This window comes from Orcinus orca, chromosome 19 (genome assembly GCF_937001465.1).
Source record: "Orcinus orca chromosome 19, mOrcOrc1.1, whole genome shotgun sequence".
In the NCBI taxonomy this organism is placed as follows: domain Eukaryota; kingdom Metazoa; phylum Chordata; class Mammalia; order Artiodactyla; family Delphinidae; genus Orcinus; species Orcinus orca.
The window spans coordinates 11,110,815-11,133,002 of record NC_064577.1 but is presented as its reverse complement, the minus strand read 5'-3'; the positions used below and the strand labels follow the sequence as shown (position 1 = coordinate 11,133,002).

Genomic DNA, 22,188 nt, shown 5'->3' with positions numbered 1-22,188 from the left:
GCTGCCCGGGCGGGCGCCGGCCGCTGGCGCCGCTACTGCTGCCGCCCCCGGGGCGCGAGTCCGCCGCCCGCCGCCCGGGGACCCGGCGAGGGGCGGGGGCAGCCCCGAAGCGGCCCCGGATTGCCCCCGCTCCCGCCTCACGCTTCACGGGAAGTTTGTCCCTTTGCACTCTGCCCAGCCGCTCCGGGAGCCCCGCCGCGACGAGGTGAGAGCTGTGGGAGAGGGGGGGTGAGGGAGGGGACGCCCGCGGAGGAATGTGCCGGGCTGGGGGGCGGGGAGCCGGGGTCCCGGTTTGCACCACCCGGCGGGGGCCGGCTGGCCGCGGGAGCCGGGATCATGTGCTATTTGTCCCGCGGAGGCGCAGAGAGGTGCCAGGCCCGGGGCGGCCGTCGGTTGGCTGGACCGGAGGACACTGTCCGCATGGCCGCCCAGAAAGGCCGGGACGGGGGCCTGTGTGAAAACTTCTGGGTGAGCAAGGTGCAGGTGGCCCTAGGCCCCCTTTCGGGTCGCTCGGCCTCACCCCAGCCGCGGCTACTGTCTGTACCCCACTGACCCATTACGCTGCACCAGCCGACCCCTGTACCTCTCTCCTGGCCCATTACCCCGCCATCCACCAGCAGTGCCATCTCATTCCCTGCCCCGTTAGCCATAACGGCGTTACAATTGCGTGTCTCCATCAGTGTCCTTTCCCTCCCCTGATCAGGGTCTGGGGGTCAGGGCTGTTCTTCCTGAGACAGCCTCTGTGGTTTCAGCTACTCCCTTCCTGTCCTGGGACAGACCAGCCCTCTCACCCCTCCCATGCCCTGGCCAGAAATGCTGGTGTGGTGAGGCCCAGCAGGACAGGGGTTTGAGGCCCTTTGGGGCCACAGAAGGAGGCTCAACACCTCTGATCTCTCTTCACAACCCTCCCACCCTGTTGTCCGTGGGTGTGGGCTGCTCAGCCTCTCCTCCCAGGGTGTGGGCACCGGGTCACCCACATTCCTGGGCTCCAGACTGGCACTTTCCCCAGGGCAGTGGATGCCATAGCACTAGCCCCAGGCTGGAGCTGGGACCTGCCTGCTTCCTCTCCCTTCTCTCCTTCTTCAGGGGGACCCTACTGCTAGCCTCCCTTCCCATAAACACAGGTATTCTGGATCCTCCAACAGAGGACCCTGGTGGTTGGTAGGATGGTTACAGGATGACCCCACCCTCTCCTGCCCATTGTCCTGGATCCTAAGGAGGAAGTGCTGGGGGCTGGTCAAGGGATTTGGGGCTTATAGGCAGGCCCTGTGGATCCCAGTTCTGGGCTGTACCTCCAGCCATTGGATTTTGCCCATCAGCAGTCTCTCCCTCTGTGTGGAGGTTATGGACCCTAGGTGGGAGCTGGTTTCTACTTCTCCCTGGCTGACCCTGTGGGGGAATTTTAGGGCAGGTCTTATGTTTGGGATTTTCTTGCATCTTGTTTCTCTTCTGGGCTTCCAATTTATGCTTTTCCCCTACCTGTTTAACATTTCTGTGTTTGCTGTCCTCTGTGTGTCCCCTTACGTTTCTTTGTAGCATGACCTCAGTCTTCTTGTCTCTCTCATTTTCTTGGTGTTGGGGACTTTCTGCCTCTCCTCTCCCCGCTTCCCACCACCCTCAGTGTCTCTGCCCATGTGTCCCTCTCTCTGAATTGCTCTCTGTCCAGCCTCTTTCTCTCTTCTCTCTCTGAACGTTCAGTGCACTTGTGAGTGACGAGGAATAAAAATATCACCGTCCCTGCCCTTGGATTCACATTGCATTCGACCACTCCAGAGGAACAGCCATCCTCACCTTTCCTAACATTACCCCCCACCCCTTGTCCTCCAACCCTGGAACCCCAGACACACCTCTGGAGCCACGGGTGCCTCCTAACCACTCTTCCCCCGCAACCAGGGTTTCCCCTACAGCCCCAGCTGGCGTGGCCAGGCCCCCAGTGTAGGATGGGGCTCCTCCTACGAGGGCCGGTGGCAGCCAGAACTGATACAGCCCCCCTGGTCTGGGGCCAGGACGCCAGGTAACTCTGGGGTGACATCCCAGGTCCCTGCCTGCTGGGAAAAGGCTGGGGAGAGAGGCAGGAACACCTCCGGGAGTCCCTGAGGAGACTGCCATTGGGGAGGAAGACCAAGGAAATAGAAACTGGGTCCTTGAGGGGCTGGGTCGCCGGGGAAGGGGGTGTGGAGAGACTGGTTCCTCGGAGAAGTTGGGAGGCAATGTCTGGGGGACCCAGACATTGCCTCCCAACAGCTCTGACCTTCTCTTCTATCTCTGTCCTCCAGCTGAGGAGGGTGGGAGTATCTGGAGCCATGGCTGGCGCCTCGGTGAAAGTGGCAGTGAGGGTTCGGCCCTTCAACGCCCGTGAGACCAGCCAGGATGCCAAGTGTGTGGTCAGCATGCAGGGCAGCACCACCTGTGAGTGAGTCCCAGGGGCCCGTCTGGGCACAGGCAGGGCAGCCCGGGCCCACTGTACGGGCCAGTCCTGGCGGGCCGAACCAGGAGGAGGGCTGTGCTGGGCACGGAGCAGGTGCTAATTGTAAGGAAGGAGGCTGGGACAGGCTGGCCTTTCCCTGCTCCCAGTCCCTGGGAGGGGGAATGTTGGCCTGGAGCCCTCCATTGCCCAATCCAGGGAGGCAGCCGGGAGGGGGGCGGGTCCTGGGAAGCCAAAATTAGCTTTGGTGGCTGGAGGGGGTGGGGAGTATTAAAGGGGAGAGATGAACTAGGATAGAGGAGGGGAGTGGGATGCCCGGCTTCTGAGGGCTTGTGGGGAGTGGGCAGCGGTCGGGAGTACCTGACCTTGGCCTTCGTTCCTTTGCTTTCTCAGCCATCATCAATCCCAGACAGAGCAAGGATGCCCCCAAAAGCTTCACTTTCGATTACTCCTACTGGTCACACACTTCGGTGAGGTTGTTAGGTTGGGGGAAGAGCTAAGCAAAGAGGGACGGGGGATTCAGGTCCTGGGGAGGGAGCATTGCTGGGAAATAGGACCTCCAGGGAATTGGTTGGGAGGACCAGGACCCTTGGGTGGGGGTGGGTAGGACCCTGAACTTGTGACTAGGACCAGGAAGGGGGAGGCAGAATCCCTGGGATAATTTAGGGCTGGCAGGAGACTAGATAGGATCCTCAGGGATGATTAGGACCGTGATCGAGGTGGGGGCACACAAGACCTTTGGGCACCTAGATACCAAGGACAAAGTCATCTAGGGTTCCTGCTGTCTTTCTTGCCCCCCTTTTACCTAGGCCGAGGACCCCCAGTTTGCATCTCAGCAACAGGTGTATCGGGATATTGGAGAAGAGATGCTGCTCCATGCCTTTGAAGGCTACAACGTGTGCATCTTTGCCTATGGGCAGACGGGGGCTGGGAAATCCTACACCATGATGGGGCGGCAGGAGCCAGGGCAGCAGGGCATCGTGCCCCAGGTACACTCGGGGCCTGGCAGGGCGGCCAGGGCTGAAGCCTCTTCAGCTGCCCCTAGGGGAGTAGGCTGGGTTCTAAGCGTTGTGGAGCAGAGACCTGGCTCTCTGGTTGTTAGTAATAGGGAAGGTGATGGGGGATGAGGATGGCTCCAACCTGGACATCAGGGCCAAGAAAGCTCAATGAGAACAGCCACACCTTTGGCGGCAGAGCGCCCAGGGTTTGAACTTTGTTTCTACCACTTGCTGCTGTCTTACCTTGTCTCGTAATTACTTGTGAGTGTAGTTCCCATGTAGGCTTGTGTACCGTAGTCAAGGTGTTTACTGTAGGAAAAGCCAGTTGTGGATAACTGAGAGTTGACCATAATCTCTCTGACTGCAGCATAGTGACCTTGCATACAGGCTCCGGGCTTGCATTTTGGCTCACTGAATACTAGCCTCTGACCCTGGGCAAGTGTGAACCTCTCAGAGGTTGCTTTCCCATCTGTAAAATGGGAACGATCCCATCCCTCCCTTGGGGCTGTGGTAAGGGTTAAACAGGGTCACTTGAGACCTGGCCTGGCCTGGGTGCTGGGCGCCACAGGTGTGCCATGAACAGCAGCATCTTTGTGCTTCTCTGTGTCCCCCTCCAGCTCTGTGAGGACCTCTTCTCTCGTGTTAGTAAGAACCAGAGCGCTCAGCTATCCTATTCTGTGGAGGTAAGCCCAGGTCTTGGGAGGGGGCTGGGAGGGGAGCCACAGTGTCCCCTGGGTAGGGAGGAGGTGAGCAGAGCGATTAAGACCAAGGGCAGTCTCTGGAGTCAGCCAGCCTGGGGTCTGCTCTAGGCTTTACCAGTTAGTAACTGTGGCTTTGGGCAAACGACTTCTCTCTCGGCTCCAGAGCGTTTTTATCTGAAATGATAATGATCAGGGGTCCCCTTCTAGGGTTGTTGGAAGGCTCAGTGAGCTTGCACATGTAAAATGCTTAGCGACACATAGTAAACACTCAGCGTAGGTTACCTGTATTGTATCCAGTGGAGTCCAGGTTAAGTTTCCCATTGGGTGTGGTTGTTAGCTTTTTTACTTTTTTAAGAAATTTATTTATTAATTATTTATCTTTGGCTGCATTGGGTCTTTGTTGCTGCGCGCGGCTTTCTCTAGTTGCGTCGAGCGGGAGCTATTCTTCGTTGCGGTGCACGGGCTTCTCGTTGCGGTGGCTTCTCTTGTTGAGGAGCTCGGGCTCTAGGCACGCGAGCTTCAGTAGTTGTGGCTTGTGGGCTCCAGAGCGCAGGCTCAGTAGTTGTGGCGCACGGGCTTAGTTGCTCTGTGGCATGTGGGATCTTCCTGGACCAGGGCTCGAACCCGTGTCCCCTGCATTGGCAGGCGGATTCTTAACCACTGCACCACCAGGGAAGCCCACCTTTATTACTTTTTATTTGCTTCTCCCACTCAGGTGAGCTACATGGAGATCTACTGTGAGAGGGTACGAGACCTCTTGAACCCCAAGAGTCGGGGCTCTCTGAGGGTCCGAGAGCACCCCATCCTGGGCCCCTACGTGCAGGACCTGTCTAAATTGGCTGTGACCTCTTACGCAGACATTGCTGACCTCATGGACTGTGGAAATAAAGCGCGGTGAGGCAGGCTGATGGGGCGGAGGGCAAGGCAGACGGGGTTAGGAAGATGAGGGGCCGGACCCACTGACCATTCCCTCCCCCCCAGGACTGTGGCCGCCACCAACATGAATGAGACCAGCAGCCGTTCCCACGCCGTCTTCACCATTGTCTTCACGCAGCGCTGCCACGATCAGCTCACTGGACTGGACTCAGAGAAAGTAGGCCCCCCCCTCCACCCGCTGCAACCCCATCCCACTTGGTAACAGAGACAGAGATGTGATCAGCGGGCCTTGCGTCCTCCCTCCCTGTCCAGGCTTGGTTGAGTGCCTCCTCTGAGCTTCCACAGCCCCCCGTGCTTCCCCTATCAGATCAGTGGGATAGTTTCCTTTTGCATGTTTGTTCTTCTAGCTAGGCTCCTTGGGGCAGGTCTTGGAGCCCACTGTGTGCCTTGTCCCGGCACACAGTGGGCATGTGAATATCTGTGATTGAATAAATGAAGAAAAGGACAATTAACCAAACCCTCACTGTCATCTTATGTATCCCCCTTCCGTCCCCCACTCCTGGCTTTCTCCATCCCTTGCCAACTGCCTAGTCCCCTTGCTGGGTGTTCCCTTGATACGCCTGCCCCGCACTGACCCAGTCACCTCCTGTCTCTTTCCTCTGACCCAGGTCAGTAAGATCAGTTTGGTGGACCTTGCTGGCAGTGAGCGGGCTGACTCCTCAGGGGCCCGGGGCATGCGCCTGAAGGTGAGGGGCTTGGGAGGGTCGGACAGGGCAGTGTTGGGGGCTGTGTGCAGTGGTCTCAAATCATAACTGGGACTCTGGCTGTGGGGGGAGCGGGGGAAGGGGATCGGAGTGGGAGAAGAAGGCCTCATTCCCCACGTTCCTCTTGCCAGGAAGGCGCCAACATCAATAAGTCCCTGACCACTCTAGGGAAGGTGATCTCGGCCCTTGCGGATATGGTAAGACCTGGGCGTGGGAAGAGAAGGGGCTCTGGGAAAGCGGACAAAGAGGGTGGCCCACCGTAACCCCCTTCCTCCTTCTGTCCCTCAGCAATCAAAGAAGCGGAAGTCGGATTTTATCCCTTACAGGGACTCTGTGCTCACCTGGCTGCTCAAGGAGAATCTGGGTGAGGGGCTTCTCCTCTCTGTCTCTCTATGGCGACCCTGCCACCATTCCTGCCAACCCCCTTTTGATACCAGTCCCATTGACACCCCTGGAACCTCAAATCCTCCAGTGGTCCGTTGACTCTCCCCCTGATCCCCAGGGGCATCCTTTGAAAGTGTCCTGATGCTGGGATCAAGGCCACACGCTCCCTGCCGAGCCAAGGGCCTCACTGACTTGGCTCCCCCTGACTGCTCTCTGACCTCACACCTTTGACTTCGTCCTCCGCCCACTGATCGCTGATTGTCCCACAGATGTCTGATGTCTCCCTGACCTCACCCCCACTTTCTCTGACCACCAGATTTCACGATTAGCTCCACAACTCTTAGCTTTACCCTACCTTGGACAGTGACCCTATTGGACCCCTGCCTGAGCGATGAGGCCCCCCTGACCCTGTGACCCAGTCTGACTTTTCTTAGGACCCTGCCCAGCTCAAGCTTTCCCCTCCTTTCATTCATAGGTGGGAATTCACGCACAGCAATGATTGCGGCCCTGAGCCCCGCGGACATGAATTACGAGGAGACTCTTAGCACCCTCAGGTGGGGCTCTAGTAGGGGTGGGGTGGGACATGAAAAGTGCCAGGAGCTCAGCAGCTGGTAGCTCAGGACCCTCCCCATGAGATAGGGTTGACCCTCAGCTCTACTGCACTATGATGAAACCTGGGAGGGAGAGGGAATCGGGCAGCAGACCAAGGTCACCCGTGTCTAGGCCTCACCGGTCCCGCTCCTCCCTCCTCATCCAGGTACGCCGACCGCACCAAGCAGATTCGCTGCAATGCCATCATCAACGAGGACCCTAATGCCCGGCTGATCCGCGAGCTGCAGGAGGAGGTGGCCCGGCTGCGCGAACTGCTGATGGCCCAGGGGCTCTCCGCCTCTGCCCTGGGAGGTGGGACTCCGGGAGGGTCAGCTCAGGGAGGCTCCTTGGCCCAGCTCATCCCTCCTCATTTGCCTTTGCCCAGGCCTGGGACCAGGGAGGGACCACTGCCCAGAGAGCCCGGCAAGTGCCCCTTGACTTAGATGCAGATGTGGAGAGGGGACAGGTCACGCCTTTAGGTGTTACAGAGCTGGGAGGGACTGATCCTCCTGGGGAGAGGCAGGCAGGATTCAGAGGGACCTTGACAGGCTCCTGGAACTACTGAAACGACAGGAGCAGGAGTAAATGGCAAGTCATGCGTTTATGGTTTGAACAGTAAGTCATTAAGAATAGGCTGCTGGGCACCTGCCTTGACAGAAGTTCTTGTGAAACATTGGGAATTAAATTGACCGTAAGCATAATAATAGTCAACAGTGGACTAATTTCTGAAACGTAAGGCTCAGCCTCCTTACTGTGAAATGGCATCTGTATTAGATAGTCTGTGATCCGTGTTGGCTGTGTCCGGTGTGGACTGTGCATTCAGTCTTGGGGTCCATCCCATTGAGGAGTTGGGGTGCTAAGGGGCACGGTGGGGAGAATAAGGGTTCTTGGGAAGAGAAGGTAGACACGATGTTCACCTGTGTACATTTGAAGGGTAGTGTTGCAAAAGAAAAAAGCAATGTAGTCTTTCTCATCCCAGAGGGCAGAACTAGAAACAGAGCTACATGTAACATGGGGCAGATTTCAGCTAAGAAAATTCTCAGCTAAGAACTTTCTGATGGTACAAGTCATCCTGCAATGGAAGGAACTGGCTACCTTGTTCAGTAATGAGCTTTCCATCCCTGGAGGGGAACAAGCAGAGACTCGGTGTCCATTTGTCAAGGCTGCAGTAGGAGGGCTCCCTACTTTGTGGAGGTGGCCCATGGGTCTTCTGCAGTCCTTCCAAGCTGGTCCCCTGTGAGACCTTCTCTGTTTCTGATCAGTTCCATCTTTCCTTGGCCTCCTTCTTTTACCTTCTTCTCCCTCCTAGGCCTGAAGGTGGATGAGGGGAGTCCCGGAGGTGCTCTGCCAGCTGTATCGTCTCCCTCTGCCCCAGCTTCGCCCTCGTCCCCCACAACACACAACGGGGAGCTGGAGCCATCGTTCTCCCCCAGTGCCGAGCCCCAGATTGGGCCTGAGGAGGCCATGGAGAGACTGCAGGTGGGAAGCTGGAGCTGGCAAGGGGTGGGGCTCTGGGGGCTGCTGGGAATCACCCCCGGGAGGTGCTTGTCCCAGTCTGTCCTGACCCCTGCCCGTCTTGTGCCCCCAGGAGACAGAGAAGATTATAGCTGAGCTGAATGAGACCTGGGAGGAGAAGCTACGTAAGACGGAGGCCTTGAGGATGGAGAGGTGTGAGGGTGGGGCCGACAGCTGGAGCCCTGGAAGGAGTGAGGTGGGGAGGGAAGGTCAGGCCCTGCAGGGGAGGGGTTCGTGGGTACCGATGACAAGACCAATATCTGCCTCTCCTTTGCCTACAGAGAAGCGTTGCTGGCTGAGATGGGGGTGGCTGTCCGGGAAGATGGGGGAACCGTGGGCGTCTTCTCTCCAAAGAAGGTGAGTGAGGAGGCCTCAGAGACTCTGGATGCTGAAAGAAGAGGGTTGGGGTGGCAGGGTCATGAGTTTTAACTCTGATCTCAGGTCTCTGAATTGTCCTTCCATCACCTCTGTCCCCACTCCTGCTCCTCCCCTCTCTGTTGTCCGGCCGTCCCTGTCTTCTGCCTCCATCTAGGGACCACAGGATGCCAGGGTCCCTGCCCTTAGGGGGATTTCAAGAGCTGCTTAGAATCTAGGTATTTATAAATAGACACCCACACACGTGCGCGTATGAGTTCACGCGTAGAACGTATCTCTGGATTCATAAGAAACTGGTTACGGTGGTTACCCCAGGGGGAAGGGAGAGGACCCTGGGAGATTGCAGGTTGGTTGGGATAGCGACTTGTCCACCGTGTACACTTCTGTATCGTTTGGATTTTGTAACTTGTGTATGTGTTAGCTATTCAAAAACAAGCAAACAAATGCAAAAAAACCTAAAAAGTACGTTTCGAAAGGATAACTTGGGAAGACAAGACTGTAAAAGGAATAGAAGTGTAAGCACTAACCTGTAGGATGTTGCTTGTAAACGCAGCGAGAGGTTTAAAGATGGAAGCGTCAGTGCAGCCTGGAGGCGTATGGAAACTGGTTTCCTGGAGAAGGTGGTTTGGAAAGTGGAGCCTGAAAGATGGACGGGGGGCGTGGTAGAGAGGATGTTCTCTCCAGAACATCGGGCCGAGCAAATGTGGGGTATTTTCGGCCGAGTGGGGCGCACCAGCACCTGTCACGTGCCCGCTGTGTAGTAAGTGCTCAGTAAGGCTTTGTGGAGAGGAAGGAAGGAAAGAAGCAGGGCAGGAGTGATCAGGCTCAGTTGGAGGCAGGAATGGTATTCAAAACCTTTAGCAACCAGCACAGCACGGGGACCAACCAGTCAGAGTGGACGCTGGCTTCCGACGGCCAGCACAGCTGTAGCGGTGCACACTGGTGAAACGGTGATGCAGAGGCCAGTTTGGGCAAAGCAGGAACTTCCAGTCCCAGCCCTGGAATGGAGCCAGCCACGCCTGTCGGAGCTGTGGTATGAAGCATCATAGGATCAGGCTCTAAGTGAGATACACCTCTTCCAGGCAGTTACTGGAAGGAGACCCCTCCGATTTTCATACGGATATGGCGTCTGGGTGACGGAGCAAGCAGGGACCATTGAACAGGGATCCAGACAGAGGAGAGGGGTTTGCCTGGCCTGAGCCACGGCCAGGGGCGAGAGAGCTGTCAGTGGGTGATTGAGGGTGGCAGGCAGGGCTGAGGGGTCAGGTCCGGGGCTGGGCACCCAGGGCTTTGGGATCCCCCAGAGGCGCACATCTGGGAGGAGGGACTGCAGGGGGCTCTCGGCATGGCTTGCCAGCCACCTGGGGGTGCCAGGTACCTGTGGAGCTTCTGCCACAGCTGCAGGGTTAGGGAAAGGTAGAAAGGGATGGACAGGCTGATGGATGGGTTTTTCTTTCCTGGAGAGGCTCACACTGTGCAAGGTGCCACCTGCTAGAGCTTGGGACCAACAGGAGGGACTTCTGTTCTGTTTTGTTCTTAGTTGTTCTTGTAAAGGTGGCACGCCCCACCGGGAACGTTTACTTTGTACAGTGAGGTGCAAAGGAAATCTCCTTCCTTCCCACCCTCGGGTTCCCCTCCCAGAGGCGAGTCCTGTTGCTGGCTCCTGATGTGTTCTTCTAGAGGTAGTCTCTGCACGTACAGGCGTGTGTTATAATCATCCACGTACGCATGCACACATCGCCCCTCTTTGCCGTGGTGCTGGTTCCACACGTGACATGTTACTTTTTCACGTATCAGTGTATTGCAGTTCTGTCCGTTTTTTTTTTTTTCCCCCCACAGTGTCAGAATATTCTATTGTATAGACGTAGGACAATTTTTTTTAACCAGCTTCCTACTGATGGACATTTAGGTCGTTTCTCATTCTTTGATACTATAAACAACGTTACAGAAGATAGTCTTACTAATGGTCTGCTGTCTGTAGAACATATTCCTAGAAGTGGAGATTTGGGGGCCACCAGTAGCCAGGTAAAACTTTGATCTCTTTTGCCAGCGTGCCTCCAGAGATTTTAACCATGCCCACTTACACTCCGAAGAGCATCATACAAGACAGCCCGTGTTCCCTCATCCTCTTCAACTTCTTGATCTTTGCCCATCTGATTGGTAAAAAAAAAGCATCTTAGGGGAGGTAACTTCGGCATTTTCTCCAGGTGGCGAGACATTCTCGTAAGTTTAAAAGTCATGTGGACTTCAGAGAGAAAGCTGTTAGGCTCACAGGAGAAACGGGTTTGGTGGGGGTGACTCCAACCTAGGAAACGTCGAGTGGAGAATTGGGTCCTTGGGGCAGAAGCTCCAGTTTGTCCTGGAGAGAGCCAAGGGCCTTAGGGAAAGCCCCATCTTTCCTGAGACCTCGCCACCAGGCCTAAGGACTTCCTAAGTCAGTAATTTTCAAACCTGGCTCAGAGCTTCCTTCACAGGGAATGGGGAGGCAGGGGCAGGACTGGACTCTGGGTCCCCTGCCCCCACCTCGGCCTGAGCAGCTCTCTGCTTATCTGCTTGACGTGTTAGGCTTCTAGGTAAGGTTTCCTGTGAACAAAGGGTTCCAGGGCTGAATAAAGATTGAAAAGCACTGCCCTAAATCATGTCCCCTCTCCCGAGGGATAGATCGCTTTCTGCTTCCAGGACCCATCCGTGTTTGCCATTCCCAAGCAGGCCTGACACTGCAGTGTCGGGAGGGGCGTGGTCATCCCTCAGGAGAAGAGGAAGTGTTGCAGAGTCATCGTTGGAGGGGCCGATGCACAAATACACAACGCATCCACTGTGGACGTAGCCTTGGGCTTCCTGTTCGGGGACTCCCACAGAAAGATGGGGCCTTGACTGCTGGCTGTCTTCCCCTACACCCTGTGCTCCCCTGCCTCCGTGCCTTTGTTCAGACTCCTCTTTCACCTGAAACACTCTTCCTTGTTCATGTCCACGTCCTCCTTATCATCAGAGACCAGCTCCCATACTGCCTTTTGCATGAAGCTCCCCTGACCCCCATGAGCTCCCATTGGTCTTCATTTTATTCATTTTTGTGTATGAGCCCCTCCCAGGATACAGTGGGATGAATGAATGAATGAATGAATGAGCTAAGTGAGGGCGTGAAAAGTTCAGGAAGTCTATTATGAGGCATGTGTTTCTTACCTGCAATGGTGTTTCCACGACAAGTCTTATCTCCCCAAGTTGGCTCTGATTTCCTGACCAACGGGGCAGCAGCCTCTAGGTGTGACTCATCTCTGTCCTGCCTGGCACCACAGTGGGGTCTTGCACATAGAAAGGCCACGGTATATCCTTGCGGAACAGAGGCAGGGGATCTTGTGTTCGGGTGGAAGGCCTGGGAAGGCTTTGTGGAAGAAGTGGCGTTTGAGACAGACCTTGAGGGACCGGAAGTGAATGATTTTGACAGGTGGGGGTGGGGCCAGGAGGGAGGCTGTTGCAGGCGAGGGGATGGGCAGGGATGAGCCCGGCTTTTTGGAGTGAGTGCTCAGAGCCCACTGGGTGCGAGCACAGAAGGGGAGAGGGGGCCCCGCAAAGGGGCTTGGATAAGTGGGCTGGGGCCCTGCCGTGGAGGACGCCCAGGAGTACCGGCATGAAAAGCAGACTCAAGTCAGGCAGGCATGCGTTGCATGGGCCAGAGAGGTCTGAGCAGTCCCCTCTCGAAGTGGCAAGATATATTTTGAGGGAAGAAGTGATGAGCCCTGGGGCCAGAGGGAATACAGGGAAAGCAGAGAGAGGGCAGGTGGCTTCTAAGGTTTCGGGTCAGGGAGACTGGAGTGTCCAGGTGCCTCTGAAGAAATGGGGCCTGGGGAGGGGCCGGAAGGGTGGGGGCATCTTGTGTGCCGGGAGGGGGTGGGTCAGGCTGCCCCGAAGGCATTGGGGTGAGTGGGAGCAGGGGGTGGGAGAGCTCGCCCTCCGAGTGAGGGGGAGGGGCGCAGCGGGGAGCCTGCAGGGATGTCTGCCAAGCGCCTTCCCTCCCTCTTGGCCGCACCCCTGGCGGCTCTCCCCTGACTGCCGCCCCTTCCCCCTCAGACTCCACACCTGGTGAACCTGAATGAAGACCCCCTGATGTCTGAATGTCTGCTCTACCACATCAAAGATGGTGTCACCAGGTAGTGTTTGCTTGGGCCCATGGGGCAGCCTCTCCTTTTAGGGTGTGGTTGCAGAGGGAGGGCCACGCTGGCGACTCCCTTCTCTAATGATCTCTTGGGGACACCCCACGTCTCAGGACAGCTCCTCTGCAGCCCTGTTAGCTCCAGGCTTCCTGAGAACTTGCTGAGCCTGCCTCCACCCACCACTTTGGAGTGGGTGACACCCCTCCTGGGACCAAACCAAACCAGCACTGGCAGGGATAGGTCCTGATCTACTGGGGCAGAGAGTGGGTGGGAGCTTGGACTGCTGCGTTCTTGGCCCCCAGCACCACTGCCTGGGCATCGCTTAGTGGGACCCTCCCTTGGGGTGGGAGAGAGAAGGGAAACATAACCCTGGCCCAATGCTGTTGAGGGCTGTACCTATATGACAGGTAACTTCACTGGCTAATGTTAATGAACCCCTGGGGCTCAGCGCCTCCAAGGTCACCTCCTGGAGTTAAAGGGGTGAGGGTGCTCCTTCCTCTCCTGACACAGGCTGTTCAGCTGTCCTTGGTGATCATCATGGGAAGGATGCAGGAACCAAGGCTGAGGGCACCCACCCCACTCCAGGTTCCCTTCCCCCTTTGCTGTATAACAGTGAGGATGTGGGCTTTGGAGCCAGGCAGATCTGGGCTCACATCCCAGCTTCACCACTGCCGGGCTGCATGACCTTGGGCAAGTTACTTACCTCTGTGAGCCTCAGCTTCCTCATCTGTGAAATGGGAATAATTATACTTGGCTTACTGAGTTGGTTGAACTTGTGTTCAGAAGGGGCTTGGTGTATGCTCAGAAATTGTTGGCCATTGCTTCCCCAGGGTCGGCCAGGTCGATGTGGACATCAAGCTGACTGGGCAGTTCATTCGGGAGCAGCACTGTCTGTTCCGGAGCATCCCTCAGCCAGACGGAGAAGGTAATGGCTAAGGGGGCGAGACTGGAGTGACCAGACAGAGAGAGACAGGTCCCTCACTGAATACCGAGCCCTGGCTCGGGCCCTGGGAGTGCAGCCGCCACGTGACAGGATGTGTCCTCGCCCTGAGAGGGGGCTTCGAACTCCTGGTCAGCAGTGGGGGCCCTGCTATCTGCACCTGCCCTCAGGGCGCAGACTCTTGTTATGAGCTGGGAGTGGTGAGGGTCCCCAAGGCAGAAACAGAAGACTGTGGCTTCAGAGGGTGAGGTTTTGGGAAGAGGAGATCCTGCCCTCTTCCTTGATTTTTTAGCCTCAAATGGCACCCTAGTCGTTTTTTATGGAAACCTGTAGGTTTTTCAGTGGGATATCTGAATTTATCTCTGAAAACCTGATTATCTATGTAGCTATGACTACGAAAGTTTCAGGCAGTTAGTCAGCCCATGTCTCCCTGTGGTTCCAAAACTTTCAGAAGTTTTTAGCTGTTTTTGGCCACAGCAGCAAAAGCTTTTAGGAATCACAAGCCCTCAGGGTGTAGGTAGTAGTCTGTCTGACAGGTAACAAAACAATGTTCGTGGTTAAGTACCACTTAGGACATATTCTGAGGTCACCGTTTTGTTCTGGTTGGGTCTTTTTTTAATGTTTATTTGGTTGCATTAGGTCTTAGTTGTGGCAGGTGGGCTCCTTAGTTGCGGCACGTGGGCTCCTTAGTTGCAGCAGGTGGGCTCCTTAGTTGTGGCTCACGGGTGCCTTAGTTGCGGCTCGCTGGTTTCTTAGTTGTGGCACATGGGCTCCTTAGTTGCGGCAGGCAGGCTTCTTAGTTGTGGCTCGCCGGTTTCTTAGTTGTGGCACATGGGCTCCTTAGTTGCAGCAGGCGGGCTCCTTAGTTGTGGCTCAAGGGTTCCTTTAGTTGTGGCTCACCAGCTCCTTAGTTGTGGCACGTGGGCTCCTTAGTTGCAGCAGGCGGCTCCTTAGTTGTGGCTCACGGGCTCCTTAGTTGCGGCTCACTGGCTCCTTAGTTGTGGCATGCAAACTCTTAGTTGCGGCACGTGGGATCTAGTTCCTGGACCAGGGATCGAACCCAGGTCCCCTGCATTGGGAGCGTGGAGTCTTAACCACTGCACCACCAGGGAAGTCCAGGTCATTTTTTTTTTTTTAATGGACTGATTTGGGTTCAGTTGTGCCCAAGTGAAGTTAAGGTCTGGGAAGTGAGTAGGGCAGGGAGGTTGGCCGTGTCACACCTGAGCTCTCCCTCACCTGGAGCCCGTGCTATGTGCCTCAGGTCTGATGCTTCTGGGGGACAGGAGACAGGGCACCCGTGGTCAGCGTGTGTCTTAAAATAAGAAAAGATGCTCTCGTGTGGCCTGCAGCTCAGGTTGAAGACCTGCCCGGTGGACTTCAGTTCCATTTTCTGGTCAGTGGATTAATGCAGTTGTTCTGGTCTCGTTCAAGTCTCTAGCAGCAGCAAACGCTTCCGGCCCTGTGGGCTGCGAGCTATTGAATCCGTTCAGCCCAGTGAGTTATTACCGAGTTCCTGTTCTGCGGTTCCCTCAAGCCATGTACTGGGGTGATACCAAAACCACACAAGGCCTGTGGAGGCAGCCCACCCTCGGGAGCTCAGGGTGTGTTTGGGGAGGTGACAGGCCCGAATAGGTTACATCACCGTGGAAGCAGCAGATGGTTCTGTGCCCCAAATGATGGGGGCTGTATAAAGGGTTAGTCCATTTGGGCCTTTAAGATTTAATACTTGACCAAAGACACCTAAGAGCAGGCAGCACGGATAGAGGTGTGAACACAGAAAAATAGTTATTACTTACCATCTACTTTGTGCCTTTGCATTTTCACATGTAGCTCACAGGTGAGGGAGCTGAGGTTCCCAGGGATTAGGGAATTTGCCCGAGACTGCACAGCTAGAGGATGGCAGAACTGGATTGGGATGCAGCATGGCAGACTCTAGGGCCTGTGCTGTGAGTCCTGGGCTGCCTCGGTTCAGATCGCTGTGGGTTCGTGTGGGTTCTCACCTGGCCCCATTTCCCTCCATAACAACTATCCCCGCCCAACCCTGCCTTTAGATTACTTGCTCAATTACTTGTTTATCATCTTTCTTACCAAGTGGAAGTTAGCTCGGTAAGACCAGGCATTTTGGTTTTTATCTCTCCTGTATTTCCAGGACCTAAAATAGTGCCTGGCGTATCATAGGGGTGCAATATATTTGTGGAATGGATGGATGAATTGGGGGCGTGGTGGGAAATAAGGGCGGGGATAGACTGGTACCCTTCTAGCCACCTCATCCTCTTCTCTGCCACCTTCTTGCATTGCTGGTCACTGGCGTGGTGATGCTTTAGCTGTGTCTGACATCTTCTCCATCGTTTCTGCCCCTTCATCCAAGTTTCCCTTTAGCATCAGCTCAGGAGTTACCACTTTCCCATAATCATTCCCAGTCCTCTGCCCCTAAGCCGAGTTACTCTTTGCTATTTTTGTACTCCTACAGCGTCCGTAGGCTTGTCTCTGCCTTACGTTACCATTCATTCTGGTTTCTCTGTTCCTTGTAAGGTAAATAAGAACTCTCTTTCCCACATCACTTTATTTGAGCCTTTCAGCCACTCTGTAAAGAAAGACTTTGTTATCCCATTTTATAGCTCACAGAAATCAGGTGACTTGCTTAATGTCCCTCAGCTAAGGAGTCATAGAGTCTGGGTCTTTGGAATACGGGGGCCCCTCTGTGACAACGGGGCACTGGTCCTCAAGGACAGGGAAGTGCCTCAGGCATCCTCATGTCCCAGCAAGCAGCAGGCTTGGTGATTTGTACAAGGAGCACCTTGAGAGATGTTTGGGTTGGGTTGGCTTCATCTCCTCCCGTGAAAATAGTGATATTGACTGAAGATAGTTGACTGTGGCTTGAGAAGATTAGTTAGGTCGCAGTGTGCAAGATGCATCAGACAGAAGTGGGGCTAGGAGCCTGCTGTAGGAATCCAGACCTGGCCAGTAGCAGTGTTGTTTGGGAAGGAAGGAGTGGTCATCTGGAAGGCAGAAATGACAGGGCCTGCCGACCAGCTGGACCTGCGAGGCCACGCCCTCTGAGGATTCCGGGCTTGCTAAGCCGCTGCTGGGGAGGATGGCAGAGGGTGAGAAGGGAGCCCCCTCAGAGGCTCCTGGGAATTGTAGCTGGGGCTCTAACCCTCCTTCTGCTTTTCCTTTCCCGTGCTGCCTGCCACCAGAGGGGCCATGGCACCCCTGACAGGTACTGGGTGGTGGGACTGGGGGTGTATGTGTGTTTTGGGGGGAATGCAGGGTGGGAATCTGTGACCATACCCCTCCCCACCCCCAGGATCTGATCGCTCCCTCTCCTCTCTCCCTGCCTCAGTGGTGGTCACCCTGGAGCCTTGTGAAGGAGCCGAGACCTATGTCAACGGGAAACTTGTGACTGAGCCTGTGGTGCTGAAGTCAGGTAGAGGAGGGGGCAGTGAGGGTCCTGGGCCCTGGCTGTGCAAGGAGGAGCTTCTTGGGTGACTCCTGGGCAGGACCCAGAAACAAATAGGAAACAGCGTGGGAATGTGAAGACGGAACTGGGAAGGGAAGAGAGAGGGAGTCAGGTTTTGGTTTGTCTCACTGCCTCAGGGCAACAGGAAGAGGATGCCAAGCTCCTGATTTCCTTTGGCTGTCAGGGACAGGGCGGTTCCTGGGGCCAGCTAGGGGAGCCTCAGCTCCAGCCGCTCTTGGATTTGGGGTGATGGAAGAGATTGTGTCAGGGCTCCTGGGATTTGTGGGCAAGGCCCTGTGCACCTCGGGCACGCGGAGGGGTGTGCTGCCGTGGGCGAGTGAGTCCACTTCTCCATCCTCCTATCTCCAGGGAATAGGATTGTGATGGGCAAGAACCACGTTTTCCGCTTCAATCACCCGGAGCAGGCGCGGCTAGAGCGGGAGCGAGGGGTCCCCCCGCCCCCAGGACCGCCCTTCGAGCCCGTCGACTGGAACTTTGCCCAGAAGGAACTGCTGGAGCAGCAAGGCATTGATATCAAGCTGGAGATGGAGAAGAGGTGCGTGGGGAGGGTGCTTGCGCCCCAGGGCCCTGCTGACCGTCCCTCCCAGGTGCCCAGCCCCCAGCACCCTCCTGCTGTCAGACGCCCTACTGAGGTGGCTCCAGAACCTCAGAGCTCTTCCTCCCCTCCTCACCCAACCCCAGGCTGCAGGATCTGGAGAACCAGTACCGCAAAGAAAAGGAGGAGGCTGATCTTCTGTTGGAGCAGCAGCGGCTGGTGAGGGGCTGGCCAGGGGTGCGGTGGGGCAGGCAGAGGTGGGAGGTGGGCTGGTGGGCACTGGAGCAGCCGGCCTGGCAGAGCTTCAGCCTGACTCTGAGTTTGGTCACCCTGCCTGAGCCAGAGTGGGGAGTGGGCCCGGGGCTAGGGGGTAGAGGTGGCATCTAGGAGGAGACAGGAGAGAAATGTGACCCAGGGAGGAACCCATGCAGGGTTCCTCCCAGGTGACTGGGGCTTCCTGGACTCTAGCTGAACCTGTGCCACCTTTATGATTTTTACCAAATCCAAGTACCGCCCGTGTTGTTATTTACTTAAGATTGTTCTTTGGGGACTTCCCTGGTGGTCCAGTGGTTAAGACTTCATGCTGCCAATGCAGGGGGCCTGGGTTCGATCCCTGATCAGGGAACTAGATCCCGCATGCCGCAACTAAGACCCGGCGCAGCCAACCAAATAAATCAATAAATAAATATTAAAAAAAAAAAAAAGATTGTTCTTTGAATGGACTTACTTTCAAATCTTTAACCGCATCCTGAGCGATATATACACACGAAACCCATACTTGGTACGGCTACAGCTAATACTCGCTTTCTCTGTGCCACACGCTCTGAGCACATTAATCTCAAAACGTATCTGTGAGGAGGTGCCGTCATTACCTCCACTGTGCAGACGAGCAGAGGTTAAGCTGTGCACCCAGCACCGAGCCGCTCTGACCACGGTGTTTCCATGTCGCTGGGACACATGGCTCTGGGGTGCCCTTAGCCCTCTCCCCGTCTGTCTTCCCTCTCTGTGGCCCCAGTACGCGGACTCTGACAGCGGGGACGACTCTGACAAGCGCTCCTGCGAAGAGAGCTGGCGGCTCATCTCGTCCTTGCGTGAGCAGCTGCCGCCCACCACGGTCCAGACTATCGTCAAGCGCTGCGGCCTGCCCAGCAGCGGCAAGCGCAGGGCCCCCCGCAGGGTGTACCAGATCCCCCAGCGACGGCGGCTGCAGGGCAAAGACCCCCGCTGGGCCACCATGGCCGACCTGAAGATGCAGGCAGTGAAGGAGATCTGCTACGAGGTGGCCCTGGCCGACTTCCGCCATGGGCGGGCCGAGATCGAGGCCCTGGCTGCCCTCAAGATGCGGGAGCTGTGCCGCACCTACGGCAAGCCTGAGGGGCCCGGGGACGCCTGGAGGGCCGTGGCCCGGGATGTCTGGGACACGGTGGGCGAGGAGGAAGGCAGCGGAGGTGGAGGTGGCGGCAGTGAGGAGGGAGCCCGTGGCGCAGAGGTGGAGGACCTCCGGGCTCACATCGACAAGCTCACGGGGATCCTGCAGGAGGTGAAGCTGCAGAACAGCAGCAAGGACCGCGAGCTGCAGGCCCTGAGGGACCGCATGCTTCGCATGGAGAGGGTCATCCCCCTGACCCAGGTAGGACGGGCCCGGCCCGGCTTGTCCCCGCCTGCATCTCTCCCCTGTAGCAACCTGAACCTCCCACCTCAGAGTCCAGCCTCCTTCCTCCTCTTCCTTTAAAAAATCTTATCGAAGTTTAACACAGCCTAGTTTGTGAATCACCTGCCTCACAATCACCAGGGCACTAACTGAAAACGCAGATTCCTGGGTTCTGCCCCAGACCTACTGAATCAGCATCTTTGGGGACACATCTGCATTTATAGTAAGTACCCCGGGTGGTTCTGAAATACAGTGAAGTTTGAGAACCACTGATATAAAGGGTACAGTCCTTAAGTTACCACTTAATGAGTGTTCCCATAGGTGACCACTCTTAGAACCACCCCTCTCCTGGGTGACCCTTCCTTTGGTAGCCGCTGTGCTGAGTGCTTCTCCTGTGTCACCGTGTAAACCTTCACAGTGGCCCTGCGAGTGGGAGTGTTATCACCTACCCGTTTTCCATGTATTCACTCAACAAGTAAATAGTTGAGTGTTTACTGTGTGCCAGGCATCGTGCTAGCTACTGGGGTTACTCACAACAGACAGAATTTCTGCCGCGCTCCCGCTTGCCTTCTAAAGGGGGATGACAGGCAGCCAGTTATAGCAGTAGTCATGGTGTTGAAGGCTTACGGCTCCAAATGCAGCTCTTACGCCTCTCCTCACTCTCCCCTCTCCAGACCCTTGGGCTTCCTTGCTGTTCCTTGAACTTGCTGGGTGCATTCCTGCTTCAAGGCCTTTGCACCTGCTGTTCCTTCTGCCCAGAACGCCCTTCCCTCTCAGAGCCATAGAGCTCGTCCCGCAGTTCCTTTGGGTGTTCCCTAAAATGGTAACTTCTCTGTGAATCTCTTCCTGTCCTTTCACTGCATCTACCCCCACCCTGGCCTCCTGTCCTTTTCCTTGCTCTGGTCTTTTCCATGTGAATATATATTTTTATATGTGTATAAAATATATACACATATATGCATTTATATAAAATATATATAAAATATATAACATGGTACTTACATATAATGTAAATAATATATATTAAATAACTTAAATACATATATTTATATTTAACATTTCATGGAAGTACAGCTTATGTACCATACCATATATTTTTCTTATTTATTTATCAACTGTGTCCGTCCACTAAAATGATGGCAGGTATTTTTCTTCCCTCTTTGTTGACTGCTGTATCCCCAGGGCACATCATTTATTCAGCAATGTTTGCTGAGTGCCCACTAGGTGAGGCATGGTAGAATTTCTCAGGTAATCTTACAACGGCCCTATGTGATAGGTACTGTCATTGTTGATGTCATCTTACATGTGAGGACACTGAGGCACAGAGGCTACAAGCCGGAGATCCAGACCCACAGCTAGGAGGTGGCACACCTGGACTGCGTCGGCCACCCGACTCTGGGTCCGGGCTCCTAAACCAGTGTCCCTCCAGCTTCCTCATCTCCATGCCTCTCTCTCTCAGGACCCCGGACGTCTAGCTGCTCCAGGGCCTTCCAGCTTGTCCTCCCGAATCTGCACGTCCTCAGGACTCCACTCTCCTCACGTGCCCCCTTTTCTCTCACCCCCTCTCCCTCCCAGGATCACGAGGATGAGAATGAAGAAGCCGGTGAGGCCACGTGGGCTCAGCCCCAAGGGTCTGAGGCAGCGGAGCAGGAAGCCCCCAGTGACCGAGCACCTCCCGCGCGGCCCTCCTCGCCGCCCTTGTCGAGCTGGGAGCGGGTGTCGAGGCTGATGGAGGAGGACCCCGCCTTCCGTCGGGGGCGCCTTCGCTGGCTCAAGCAGGAGCAGCTGCGGCTGCAGGGACTGCAGGGCTCCGGGGGCCGGGGCGGGGGGCTGCGCAGACCCCCCGCCCGCTTCGTGCCTCCTCACGACTGCAAGCTGCGCTTCCCCTTCAAGAGCAACCCCCAGCACCGCGAGTCCTGGCCGGGGGCGGGGGCCGGGGAGTCCCCAGTGCCACCCCAGCCCCCTGAGGAGCTCACCCCCTCTCTGGCCACCCCTGCCCGCAGGCCCCCAAGTCCCCGCAGGTCCCACCGTCCCCGCAGGAATTCCCTGGACGGAGGGGGCCGGTCCCGGGGAGGGGGTTCTGCACAGCCCGAACCCCAGCACTTCCAGCCCAAAAAGCACAACTATTATCCCCAGCAGCCCCAACCATACCCAGCCCAGAGGCCCCCAGGGCCCCGCTACCCCCCATACACTACGCCCCCGCGGATGAGACGGCAGCGCTCAGCCCCTGACCTCAAGGAGAGTGGGGCGGCTGTGTGAGTCCCACATCTTGGGCAGAGAGGTCCTGGCGGAGCCCCTCGCTGGGAGGAGATGCTGCTTCCCCAGAAGCCCTGGGGCAGGAGGCCCTAGAGACCAGAGAGAAGGTCCGAGTAGGTGATAGAAGATGTAGGGGTAACTGGGCCGGAGGCTGAGGGAGGAAGGAAGAGGGCACGGAGCTGCCAGGAGCGAACCAAAGTGAAGGAGAGTGACGGGAAGCTGCCTCGGGGCTGCCCCTTGTGGGGGGGGGTCCCACAAACGCTGCTAGGGTGGGTGGGGGGCTGGGGTGCCGCGTAGTCGGTGTTTGACTTTCTTTTCAAGTGGGGGCAAAGGGGAGAGAACCTAGAGGGGGGTAAGGTCTCCCCGCTCCTGGCCCTGTCTGTCTGTCCGTCTGTGGTGGGTTTCTGTTTCCAGGGAGGTGTGGTGGGATCATAAGTCATTCCTCTCCCCTTTCAGGCCTCCTGCTATATTTGGGGGACCTGTCTGGCGTCTGGTTTGCCTGGGGTCCCTGAGGATGTGGGACCTTTCAATAAAGGACGGAAAACAGA

General features: G+C 56.3%; 1 protein-coding gene across 4 annotated transcripts; it reads left to right on the top strand.

Moving 5' to 3' along the window:
• On the top strand, nucleotides 1–22,188 carry KIF1C (kinesin family member 1C). Of its 4 annotated transcripts, XM_033423114.2 has the most exons (24): nucleotides 6–205; nucleotides 365–468; nucleotides 1,894–2,014; nucleotides 2,277–2,409; nucleotides 2,819–2,895; nucleotides 3,235–3,414; nucleotides 4,041–4,106; nucleotides 4,840–5,018; nucleotides 5,106–5,217; nucleotides 5,669–5,746; nucleotides 5,896–5,961; nucleotides 6,053–6,128; nucleotides 6,624–6,702; nucleotides 6,906–7,051; nucleotides 8,049–8,218; nucleotides 8,328–8,407; nucleotides 8,536–8,611; nucleotides 12,695–12,774; nucleotides 13,608–13,702; nucleotides 17,061–17,144; nucleotides 17,547–17,733; nucleotides 17,880–17,952; nucleotides 18,749–19,363; nucleotides 20,960–22,188. In XM_033423114.2, the coding sequence occupies exons 4-24, from the start codon at nucleotides 2,304–2,306 to the stop codon at nucleotides 21,641–21,643; spliced, it is 3,309 nt and encodes a 1,102-aa protein (XP_033279005.1). In that variant the 5' UTR covers nucleotides 6–205; nucleotides 365–468; nucleotides 1,894–2,014; nucleotides 2,277–2,303; the 3' UTR covers nucleotides 21,644–22,188. The 4 variants fall into 4 exon arrangements, with proteins under 4 accessions (XP_004267000.1, XP_033279005.1, XP_033279009.1 ...); XM_004266952.4 differs by lacking the exon at nucleotides 365–468 and having other exon boundaries at nucleotides 1–205; XM_033423118.2 differs by lacking the exons at nucleotides 365–468; nucleotides 4,041–4,106.

What these genes read in the sequence shown, in the direction of transcription:
- KIF1C (XM_004266952.4), top strand. Translation starts at nt 2,304, where the DNA reads ATGGCTGGCGCCTCGGTGAAAGTGGCAGTGAGGGTTCGGCCCTTCAAC. An exon ending in GCTGCTCAAGGAGAATCTGG is followed by an intron (nt 6,129 to 6,623) that starts GTGAGGGGCTTC and finishes TTTCATTCATAG; the next exon opens with GTGGGAATTCACGCACAGCA. An exon ending in TGTTGGAGCAGCAGCGGCTG is followed by an intron (nt 17,953 to 18,748) that starts GTGAGGGGCTGG and finishes CTGTGGCCCCAG; the next exon opens with TACGCGGACTCTGACAGCGG.